Source organism: Haplochromis burtoni, unplaced genomic scaffold, assembly GCF_018398535.1.
Source record: "Haplochromis burtoni strain Fernald_Lab_line unplaced genomic scaffold, NCSU_Asbu1 Contig_452, whole genome shotgun sequence".
NCBI lineage: Eukaryota > Metazoa > Chordata > Actinopteri > Cichliformes > Cichlidae > Haplochromis > Haplochromis burtoni.
The window spans coordinates 112,618-125,253 of NW_024582813.1; the positions used below are offsets into that span (position 1 = coordinate 112,618).

The window sequence follows — 12,636 nt, forward strand, 5'->3', positions numbered from 1 at the left end:
AGCAGAGGTTTTGCTCATACCTGGCAATGTAACCACCTGGCCCCTGGAGAGAGAAAACATCTTCATTTTACATAGAGTGTTTGATTTAATTTGATATAATTCTTCTTTTGACGAAGTTGTACTTTTGTATTTTCTTACTCAGTTGTATATAGCATTTGTATTTCTATTTTATTCTATTGTATATAGTATTTTATTTTATTTTATTTTATTACATTCCAGTGTTTTCTAATTTCTGCTACATAACTTTGCACTTTTGCTGTAACAAAACAAATTTCCCACCTGTGGGACTAATAAAGGTCATCTTATCTTATACAATGATAAATAATGTAACCACCCGCAAGGATTTGTTGAAGCAGTCGTTGGCCCTTCACAGTGTAGAAATCTTTACACAGTACACAAAAGCACCGCATGTCTGGAAGATGTGCTAAATGTTGTACTAAGAAACAGAAGAGATATTGTTTTGTTACGTGGTCTCAGACAGCTGGAGAGTTACAGCAGCCTTCAAAAAAGGGGGAATTTTGTTCTGCAGTTTCTTTCAAACAGAACACATCTTTGGAAAATCAAAGACTCTTCAAACAATACAACATTTGTGATATCTTTTCTGAACCATGAGGGATGCAGTGAAACAAACATGTAGAGAAAAATCAAACCTACAGATACTGCAAAAGTATTTGTTTTGATTAAGATTAATGGAGACAACGTGAAGCTTTGTCTGTTCAATCTGTTACTGAAGCAGCCAGCCTTATTAATTCTATTAAATCTAATGTGTAAGTAATGTTATCATTAAAGTTTCATTAAAAAAGTTGCAATAATGAATAAACAAGGCTACTGTTGCAAATACTTTATATTTAATTGAGATAATTTCATGATCAAGGTTTTCAACAATTACACTATAAGTTGTAATCTTTCAGTTTCAGTGTTCAGTCTGCAATTTCAAATAAAGTCTTGCTTATCTTTGAAGGCCAAAACGCGACTGCTGCCACTTTTGTGTCTGTGACATTATGTACATGTACATGCATGCATCCTTGCAATGCTTTAATGCATCAGGTGCAGTATACCATGGGGCATGGAATTAATTAAAAACTAAACCTCTGACTTAGGTTTCACTATTGCCTGCCTCATCAGTCATTAACGTGTTTGTGTTTATAAGACATGGCTCTAGCATATTTACAACTATATGGCCTTCAGAAATTTATGGTAGTGATTTTTTTTTTTATTTTTTTACAGTACTCTTACCCACAATCTGTTTCCAGAGCTCCTGCATAGTATGCTGCTTCTTTTCTCTGAAATCAGTCTGGGTCTGACTAAACTGAGTAAAGAAATTCAATATGCAATCAGTAGATACATATATGTATATATACAGTGGACTTAGTAAATTAATTTGTTCCAGAGGGTCTTTCGTAAGTCAAAATTTTCATAAGTCGAAGCACCTTTTCCCATCGCCTTTTGAGTGAGGAGATGCTGGCTGAAGACGAAGTTCTTGGTGGAGGCTGAAGAAAGCATACCTATGCTATTTACGTTAATTAATGTACATACGTACACTGTGCAATGATATTTTTTAAACATTTTTTTAAACTCGCTCATATTTATGCCTTATGCCGGCCCCATTATGAATGAACGATAGGATTATAATTGCAAACGAAAAGCACGCGGAATAGCGCACTGCAACAACAATACGTCTTTCACGTGGAACAGAGAAACGCATTTCGCAAACGGATTTTGTTACATGGGCATTTTGTCGTACCACGGGCAAAAATATTGTCGTTAAGTGCCTTCGTAAATTGAATTTTTCGTTAAATGGGGTCTTCGTAAGCCGGACACCATAAAACAATAAAGTACTAAGTAAGTAAGTAAGTAAACTTTATTTATTAAGCGCTTTTCGCAGACAGGCAATCACAAAGCGCTGTACACAAATATTAAAATATTAAAATAAACAATAAAATCAATAGACATTATATACAATGTAAAAGATCAAATGTAAATAATGTAAAAAAATAAAATAAAATATGTAGATCAACAAAAGGCTTGTTTGAACAGAAGAGTTTTTAACTGTTTTTTAAAAGAATCCACAGAGTCAAGCAAACGTAATTGTAGTGGTAAACTGTTCCACAGCCTTGGTGCAACAGACTGAAAGGCTCTGTCCCCTACTATAAAGGAAAGCGCTGTTTTTGAAACTTTCAAATAGTGGAGATGATTATAAAGACATCCAGACAAACACAAGTCCATTTTTGTGCCTTCTGTGATCAAAAATGTTTACATTGGTGAGATATTTTTTACTGATTTTGATATTAAGTATATGAACTATAGTATGAGGTCCACACCCCTTTATTAGCCAGAACGTTGACTTCTCTGGGCATCTTATTGATAAAAATGAACATCTACAAAGCAAATTTGTGTGCTTTACATATAAACTAGTACCTTTTAGTACCTGGATTCACAATTTAACCCCTTGTTTTGTCCTGAATGTGAAGAAAGTAGTTCTGGTTTCAATTTATGTGACTAGAGATTTTATTTTGTTTTAGCAAGTCAAATATTGGTGAAGCAGTAATGTCGACATTTCATCACAGGCAGAGCAGATGGTAACACTGAGCCAGACAGTCGGCTGCTACACAACATGAGCCACAGACCGAACAACAACCCACACTGGCTTTCTTGTTGAAGTATCTAGCTTATCTAACTTTGAATATGAACATGCATCTTCTGCACCTTGCCTTGATTGAGCCAGAGAGCAAACATTCAGGAGAAACAGCTCTTGCCTCCCCAAATAAAATGCAAACAGCATCTAAATAAACCTGAAAATGTTAGTTCAGCATGGTTAGATATTGCTGTCCTCAATCTTCAGTTCCACTAAAGGCACACTGTCTGCTTTGCTTAGCTAAAGTACACACTTATTTGTTGTGTATCTTATTCATTAAATTTGCAAGAATAACAGCAGTAGTATGGTTCTTCAGCATCTGCTGTGATTCAGGCATTGACAAGAACAGATTTGTCCAGTAATCTACAGTCATTTAGAACAGGCACTTTTCATATTTGTCTCATTTCTTGCAGCAGGACTAACAGCCACAAACAGTGCTTCTGGCTGTGAGCACTGTAACCCCCCAGTAAGAAGGTTCTGATTCATAGTTCCAGGTTCTCTGGAGCCTTTCTCTGTGGAGTATGCATGATATGATCTGTCTGCACTGGTTTCTTCCAGGTACTCCATCTTCATTCCACAATTCATGTGTAACCTGACATGTTAGGTTAGGCCCAATGAATCTAAATTGGATAAGTGGTTAAAAATAAAACAACATCATCTCGGCGTTATTTTTGCCTGCTGGAATGTCCATACTAGTTGCCGAATAATTTGATTTTCTAAAAAGTGCTTTTAAAAAGTGCTCAAAAATACACAATAACAGCACAAGAAAACAGTTAAGAGGTCCAGGTCAGTGACTTGAATGGGTAGAGATGAGGCCTAGCAGACTGTGACAGTTGGTTGTGTCTGCACTGCTGTAAATCAGGGCAACTTTAAGCCTTTATAAAAAAAAAATCTAAGAGGATTAATCATAAAAAGGCTGTAAAAACCAGGATGTAAATTTGTCAATTTCTTCTCTGAGGTTGGGTTTTAATTGTAATCTATGGGGCCTCTCGTGGCTTTTCGTGGAAGTTTTTTTTTTTTGCACTTTTGCGAAGGCTTTGTTTTTCAGCACTACATTTTGAGTTCTCATTAGTAACTATTTCTGAATTGTTTGACCTGAATGTATTTTACCTAAAACAATTTTTGACAATTTAAATGGGGATTTGGGAGAAACAGGACAGTCAAAGAGAAAAACAAAGGAACCCAGCACACTGTTGCTAAAGGAAAAGGAAAATCATTTCAGATGTATTCAATCCTCCACATCTGTATAAATCACATGTGGAGGACTGCACTTATAACAAGCAGTCACAGCCAGATGTGTCTGATTGAAACAACTGCTGGTGCTCCTATGGACAAAGCAGCAAAGGTAGCTGCCACACTGTCACCACGACTGGATGCACAAACAGAATGATCTTAAATGATCTGTTCAATCCTGTGTGTCTCTTGTTCAGGTGTCTTATGCTGTCATCCTTTCCATCAGTCACTCTGACCCTTCTCCTGTAGTCTGGCCCTGCTGAATAGTTGAAAAATACAAGATATTTCCACATTTCATTTCTGAGATTCAGTGTAGTTTTTTATTTTTTTTAATCAGTGCATTTATCCACATACTGTGTCAGATCTTTAGCCTGGCTGATACTGATTTTTTGGGGCCATTAACAAAAACAGGGAGACATGGCAATAACATAATGTCCAAGATTATTTATTGATACATATTCATAAATAAGTTTTAAGATGCAACATGTTCGACTGAAAAGGTAAAACAATGAGATCATTTTTTTATTAACTTACCAGCAGTGCACTCCACTATGTCGCGTACCATGAAGACACTGCTTGACTGCACCACAATCTGCTTGGCCTTGACACGTACTCTGTTACATGTGTTGACAGTATTGTAAATAACGGAGTCAGAGCTGCTGCACTGGACAAATTATGTGATAACATCAGTTCTAAATTACACTGGCCCTTATTTTCTGCACAAATTTGTTAAAAAGAAAAAAAGAAAAAAAAAGCAATTCGTTTCCTATTGGGTAACACATATATTGGATATATATCTGTCATATCTGCCAATATTGACTAAATTATATATCGGTTAAAATCGAGTGAAATCAGAATCAAGTATTTAAGCATGTAGCATGACATTACCAGTATCCCGGGGATTTGCTAGATAGCTGCCTGCTGGTTTTGACCTATTCACCATTTCACTTAGTCAGCCTGGCTGTTAGTGAAGGAGGGGAGTGTATGTGATGGCAAGTCTTCCCTCTTTGTACAAAGCAAAATCAAGACTGGTAACAAACTGGCTTAGCATGTAGCTGCAGTGAGAAGTCAAGGTGCAATCAGAAATTTGAGGAAGTAAATCAATGGATCACACAGATGGTGTGCATTTTATACCAACAGTGGCAGAGCGGCAAAAAATCCCATACAGTAACAACAAATGCACTAATGCACTCTTGTAGTCTTCAGAAGATAGCTTAAGAGATTTCTTTATTTGATCTTTTCAGATGTGTTCAAAGCAGAGAAGTGAACACTTGTTCTTTTAGAAAAGGACAGAGGTTGGTGTAACATAGAAATCTCGCAGAGTGTTGTTCATTTTACAAACAAAATATTGTTATCCTTTACACGTGTGATTATGAGGCACCACACAATAATACTGTATCATCTTAATTATTTACACTTGAACAAAGCATCTGCCCTTCTGGCTACAAATGCTTGAGTGTTCTTACTAAATATGGGTGTGAGCAGCATACACTGAAACAGCAATAAGGTGTTTGGTTTTAACTGTGGCTATAAGGGAGAGAAGTTGAATGACAAAAATAAGAAGCAGAAGAATAGATACACATTTGACCAGAAAGAATCAGGCCATTTGGAAAAGTAGGCTTACACGCAAACATTCAGACATGCACACACATTCACTAACAGGCAGGTGGGATAAGATGCGGTAAACCCCCCAGACTGCACACACAGACACACACACGCACACACACATACACACACACAAATATGCACAAACAGTGAATGCCTCAGTAGATGCCCATCTGCTTCAGTACTACCTCAGTATTCCATCAGCTTTCCTCGGCAGTGTGAGGAAGGTGAACATACCTGTCTGTGATACCACTGTACTGCACGTGTCGTCCAATCAAAGTCCACCATAACATGACAAAAGTTTCCACTGCAGCACACAGTTTAGGCATTTTTAAGTTCACACAAAACACTGAGGCAGAAATATGAATTTGTTGTTTTTCAAGATGTCTTTTTTTTGTTTTGTTTTCTTTTGTTAGTTTTTTGTGTGAAACACTTTTGCTACTTTAACAGTAAGCAAAGAGCCCCTTCGTCCCATTGGTCCTCCTGTCGAGAGTGTGACATAGGAAGTTAAAGAAAAACAGATTTATAGATAGAGAGAAAAGATACATACTATTATCTAAAGTCACAAACAACAGTTGTGAGGAGATTGTCATGGCTTTCGCATTATATTCAGTGAATGAGGTCACATTGTAAATTGGCTCTGTCTCTGTAAACCCTTTGCCTCCTGGGAAGTTCATGAAGTGCAGCCACTGTGGCAGGCATGCATCAGTACCTGTTAGGAAACCATTTATGTTATTTAGGTGAAGAGAAAAGCAGTATAGGGTGAACCAAAGCCCACATCAGGGAAAAACAGCCTAAAAGTCATCAAATAAGCCTCCTCTGTGAATATTATCAGAGAACCTGTAGTTTAAGCCCCTTCTTTGTGCATTTTGTTAGGTCTTTTAATCACGCCTTCATTTCTAATGCAGTCCCTGAAAGTACAGATGTGAAAACACCCGAGGCCAGCACATTATCAAACGGTTCAGAACAGCATAGCTTATTGTCTGCAAAGTAAAAGGTCTTACACACCCAGCCGTGCTGTATCCTTCAAAAAGAGCGTTTCCATGACTTACAAAGGATTTTCTGGAAGGCTCTGCGGAAGTCCTGGTTGAAGATAGTGTAGATTACTGGGTTTAGTGAGCTGTTGCAGTAGCCGATCCAAAAAAAGAACTTGAAAAGTGTTAGAGGGATCTGGCATGGTTCACGGCAGATTCCATACAGACTGTAGGAGAAGAAGAATGGGAACCAGCAGACAACAAATACGCCCATGACCACAGCAAGGACGAAGGTGAAGCGTTTCTCCCGAGCAGCTGAGACTTTCTTCCGATTGACAGTGCTCCGACGTTTGCGACGAGATGAAAACAAGTCTATGGATTTGGAACTGGCACGCGACTTCCTGCTGGAGTATTTAGAGGCGGAGCTGCTCTTTCGGCTAGCCTTCCTGTCTTTTCTGTCTTCATGATGATGTTTTGAGGAGCAAGAACTTTTTTTAAGTTTCTCGTCTGACGAGCTACTATCTTCAAAGTCGTCATCGTTGTCTGTTGGATGTTTTGGCTCGTTTGGTAGGGGTGTTCGAACCGCTTGCTCATGGCAATGCCCATTCTGGCGTTCCTGATTTTTCATGCTCCCGCCCCTGTTGGACTTTAAAGACCCACCTATGCCCGGTTCAGCTTGGTCCATCCCATTCTCCAGCGGTGAATCCACATCCCTTTTCTTCTCTGACAATGTTCTGGTCCTGGTTTTTGCCACTTGGTAGATCCGAATATAGACCAGGATCATAATAACACAGGGAGCAAAGAATGATCCTATGCTGGAGTAGAGGATGTACCAGGTCTCATCATTCAGCATACACTGGGGACTGGCCTCGCTGCTGCTTCTGTCCATTGATATCAGTGGAGGGAAGGATATTATGGCTGAGATCAACCAGACCACAACAATCATGCCTTTAACTCGTTTAGGTGTTCTCTTTAAGTTGTACTCTACAGCCTGTGTCACAGACCAGTACCTGTCCAAACTAATAGCGCACAGGTGAACAATAGAAGAGGTGCAGAACAAAACATCCAGAGCTAGATAGATGTCACACCAAATTTTGCCAAAAAACCAGAAACCCATAAGTTCATTTGCCAGTGAAAAGGGCATGACCAGAGTGGCTACCAGTATGTCCGCACTGGCCAAGGAGACGAGAAAGAGGTTCTGGGGTGGTTTTAGAGCTCTGCTCGTTAAAACGGCGATAACAACCAAAACGTTCCCGACTATTGTAAACAAAATCAGGAAGCTGACAAGTCCAGCAAGACACCAGATAGCGAGCAGGGTATACTGGCTCTCAGAGGTTGAATTAGAGGAGATATTTTCTGCCTCTACCCTGTCGTCCAGGCTGGAGATATTAAAGAAATCCATTTTTAAGTCCAGTTTTGATTTTTACAAAAAAAAATTAATGTGCGGAAATAATCCGAAAAAAGAAATATCCAATTAAGACTTGAGCGCACATTTCACAATAAAAAAATATACATGAAATTGCATTTTTCTTCTCTCCGCAATGTTCCACATCCTCCATATAAGTCTCTCTTATGCATATGAAAACAGAGAGAAAAGGGGAGGAGGAGAAAGAGCATGAGATATACAAGTCTTTTAAGTCCTTATTCCAAGAGCGCACGCTGCTCAGCAGCAAAATTTCCATGGTTAGAAAGCGGACTCCTTCCTCACCGTGTCCTCTCCCACCCCGACTGCGCCCGCATCTCTCCACCTCCGCCTCCCCGCTGTGTCCTGAGAGAGGTTTGTAAGAACCACGTGTCTTTTTTTTTTTTCTTTTTTCTTTTTTTCAGAAAGAACTAGCAGGGACGTGCTCCGCCCCGGAGAAGAGATGGGAGCGATTATTGGAGGAGAGGAAGCAAATAAGCAAGCAAACATTTTTTTTAATTTTTTTTTTACAAGTTATACGGGAATAGTCGATAAGATCAGTGTTGGCTACTGCTGGGGGAGCTCTTGCTTAATGTGAGTCCAGTTTCGCTGCATTGTCGGTGTAAAGTGGCTGACAGTAACAAATTGGACAGTCGATCAGACAATCTCTTTTCTTATTTGACTCTTGAAGATCTATTTTAGAGTGCGCTCACGCCGAGCGCCTGTGTGCAGGAGCTGCTCGTTGGAGGTCACATTGCTGTCAAACTGACAGCGGCGAAGTCCCGCACCAAGCAAGGCACGCTCTGCTTTGTCCTTCTGTGCACACACTGGAGGTCAGTATTGTAACAGTCAGCTCCGGAGGGACAAATTGGCCAACACATACGATTCATACGAACATTAGCGATAGTTTTCTTAAACAAACTGAATATAAATGTTATTATTATTATTATTATTATTATTATTATTATTATTATTATTAAGCTATGTGGCCCATCATTTAACTTTCGCCCTGGTTTATGAATATAAGAAGAACACGTGTAAACACATAATGGAAATAATGTCCCCTCTTTTTTGCACTCTACTGCCGTTATATTTCATGTGTTTGCATGGTGGTAATCAAAAGGATTACAGGATTACATGACGCAGTTGTGTGTTCTGATGGAAAGTGAGACGCACGCGCCTTTAGGGGATTCCAAAGGCGCAAAATCTTCGGCGTAGAAAGCCCTGTAAATACATAAGCTAGAGAACAAAATAGGGCGTGCATGAAATATGATTAATGAGGAGACATCTTAAAGTCACGAGTTCATCCCCTTACCTTGGATGCATTAGCCTAATGGGCGGGATATGTCTCTAGCATGACATCCAGGTTATCCTGGCTTTATGTTTTTTTATCCATTCTCTCCTTGGGACACGTGCATGCAAACTTTAGCCACAAGGGACACTTACTTCTATTTCTTTTTCTCTCCTTATCTCTGTATCTTTTTCTCTTGCACACATGGTGCAGCAGCACAGTCCAGGTTCTTTAAATTAAATCCAAGTTCACTTTGGTAGGTCAATCCCCAAAAAAGCCTGTGATAAGTTTTTGGACTTCCTCTGCTCCTCTTATCCCTATCCACTCTGGGTGGCTTTGCCTCCTGGAGAAACCCTTTCTTGCCTTTGGCATATAGCTGGGTATTAAGTTCCTTGGCCAGTGCGTTTATTGACCGTGTCTACCGGCTAAGTACCTGCCATTAATCAGTAGAGCACGCAGCCATGCTGAATTAAAGAGCAGCCACAGCCGCAAGAAATGCTTAAGTCCAAATTGATCTGCATCAAGACTATGAGGTGGAATGAGGAGGGCTCAGGAGCTCATGGTCCATCTGCCTGCGTGGAATCACAGTCACTAACCTTCCCCCTGCACCCATCCAAAAAACAGAGTGTTCCTTCTCATGCCGCCTTTTTAAATTCAACCTAGGCTAGAGTGATGCCGTAGGTCAGTGTAGATGCACTCTAAGCTGATTTTGAACAAACAGTCAAGTCTTATTATGGTCATTAAGTTGTGTCCTGGGGCCACAGCTCATCTATATATAACTGGGGCATCAGTGAGGGATCTCAGCTATTACCAAGCCTTTTCTTGTTTTCAATGTTGAGTCTTCCTCAGAGGGAATAAGTTGGCACTTTTTGCAACTAGCCAGGAGACAGCTTTGAGCTGTCAAAGAAACTTAGCTGATTATTTTTATCTCTTTAAACCAAGGATACGTACTTGTGTGCTTCGAATTACTGTGCTTTTTGTTCTGTTTCATTCTTTTTTATTCCAGTATAATCATAAACTACAGCTCTGTTCTTTTTTTTTTTTGTGATACAGAGTCGCTCCTGGACGAGAAATCTGCATTTTTATTTAAATGCTACAAGGCAGCATTTGTGGAACTGAAAGCAGAGACAGTACCCAGAGCTTTACAGCAGAGAAAAGTATAATGAGCCTCTCAGACTTTCAAAAATATAATAACACCTGATATGCTCTCACAAGGTTACATGACAAGCCCTTTGTGACCCATTAAAGTGACTGCTCGAGTCACTGGCCTTTATCACACAATCAGAGCCTCATTATAGCCAGAAGACATTATTCCAAAGATGGCCACGTCCTGCTTATGATCTCTGATCATCTCCCTGCAAGTATAAATGTTCAGCAAGCACATCAGTGTTTAAACCAAATATCCAAATACTAAATACTCTAGTAAGGCACGTATTTGCAAATCGTAATTCCCCAAAGAAATCAAAGCTGTTACCAGTAACCTCTAATTTCCACCCTCTCTAATGTGAGGTGGTTTCCATATTGGCTCCTCTGTAAACTGAGGTACCAGCTGATGACAGTGACAAATGGCAGTGTAACTCGGGCAGATGACTATAGAGCCTAGAACAAATAGTTCAACAGAGAAACATTCAGCCTAGGGGAGTTTCTCTTCTGCTAGCATCACCGCACAAAGCAGGGTCTGCTTCTTATCTACCACCTTGCCTTTGACAAATTACCCATTAGGAATTTAGATTGATCTGAAATGGATTTTTTTTCTCACATGGAAGGAGTTTTCTTTTGGGTAGACCTGTATAATAAAAAAAATAAAGTTGTCAGTGTTCCTAAGCTCACATATCTCCTTTGGAAAAATTGCATATGTGGCCAAATGATCCCAACCGCTCAGTTACTCTCTTCATCATTTGTGGCAGTTTCTGTGGGATTGTCAGAGCTACTGGAGCTCACAGAGATTTTTAGAAAAACACATTTTCATTGTATGAACCATATCTTAAACTGGTGTCTTTTTCAAATTTTGCTTCCCCTAAAGATTGTCAGCAAATCCAAGATGAAGTAGTTGTCACTGTGAAGCCTGTGGCTGGATGTCAAGCAGGATGCATTTTAAAAAGAGCAGGTAAGAGATTTGTTAGCTTCTCTCTTGTAACTCTGGGGAATTGAGAAAAAAGAAAGAAATTCAGGGATGCGTTTTGACTCTGTGCAAACTGCCCTCTGTGTGAGCTGTCAAATCAGTAGATTTGCACAATAATATGCACAGTCTAGTTAACAGCTAAGTCTTTTGATTATGAAATTTAAAATCTCTGAATGCTTTATTATTCCCCAGTTTCAGAAAAATCTTATTATATTTCCATCTCTGAAACAAATATTTCTCTTTTCATTCACATTTTTGTGCTTAATCAGTTGTTATCCATATAGAACTCCTCTGTTACAGTTTGAATGAAGCAGCATAAGGAGTATTGGGTGTGAAGAGACATTGTGCAAAGAACTTAATGAATAGTTTGGCGTGCAGCCTTAAAAATGTGGCTGACATTCAGCTCAAAAATAATCATGTAGTCAGTAAATAAAAACTAATGAAACCTGTGTAGACTATGAGTGTATAAAGTATTTGGCATTTTAAAATTCAGTTTAAGCTGAAGGATATGTAGACATTTAGCAGCACAGATTGGATGTTATAAGAGGACAGATGTGTTGCACTTTTATCGGTGCTACGGCATTATCTGGCATTAAGGATTTTATAGAGTAAGGACCGTCTGAAGAGAAGTAAAATATCAGGCAAAAGCATGTATTGTGAAAATAACTGTAAGCCCCTTTCAAACACTGCAGGTTGTCAGCGTAAGGGACTCTTGTTCAAAAACCCACAGCTTTGAATTGAAAAGGACAAAATGTCGGGGGTGTTTGTCTTTGTGTGTTCCTGCCGAGTAGAAAGTGCATTACTCCATCGCTCTTTTGGGAAAAGGTTTGTGTGCTGTCACTAAGGCAAATGGCTTTCTTCCTATTACACAATGCAAAATCAGCAGTAAAGATATTAACTCTGTATTTAGCATCAAGAGATGTATCTTTTTCCTTTTCTGTTAAGCTTTTGGGTTCATAGGCATTACAAAGAGTCAGCTGAGAGATTGAAAAGCCAAACGTTATACGGATATTGTGACACTGTAAAACAATTAATATTTTTTCTCTCATGTTTGGATTTCATTGTCAGATCGTGCTAATATTAAAGTTGACCTTCAGCTATATATAAGTTACTAGGCAGAAAAGAAAGACTTCATCATTTCATACTCATACAAGACTCTTTTGGACTCATACAAGGTCTTTTTTTGTGTCGCTTTTGTCATCTTTTATTAACGGCCTGTGTCTTTTCCAAAGAAGTCTCCAAAACTCCAGTTATAATTACCAGATATGACTACAATCACAAATCAAATAGCTTTTCCAAAACTGATTCTCCACAATGGACACTATAATAGTATTTCAACCTCATAAAGCATTTGGATATTTGCTGTGGCACAAC

The 12,636-nt window shown here is 39.1% G+C and overlaps 1 protein-coding gene across 1 annotated transcript; it reads right to left on the bottom strand.

Moving 5' to 3' along the window:
• Positions 1 to 4,297: 4,297 nt before the first annotated feature.
• adra2c (adrenoceptor alpha 2C) lies at positions 4,298 to 8,215 on the bottom strand. Its single transcript, XM_005946155.3, has one exon. It carries the CDS (start codon positions 7,847 to 7,849, stop codon positions 6,500 to 6,502), a length of 1,350 nt encoding a protein of 449 aa, XP_005946217.1. The 5' UTR covers positions 7,850 to 8,215; the 3' UTR covers positions 4,298 to 6,499.
• Positions 8,216 to 12,636: the final 4,421 nt, after the last annotated feature.

Bases quoted from the DNA above. Each gene is read 5' to 3' on its own strand.
- adra2c (XM_005946155.3), bottom strand. From the start codon at position 7,849: ATGGATTTCTTTAATATCTCCAGCCTGGACGACAGGGTAGAGGCAGAA.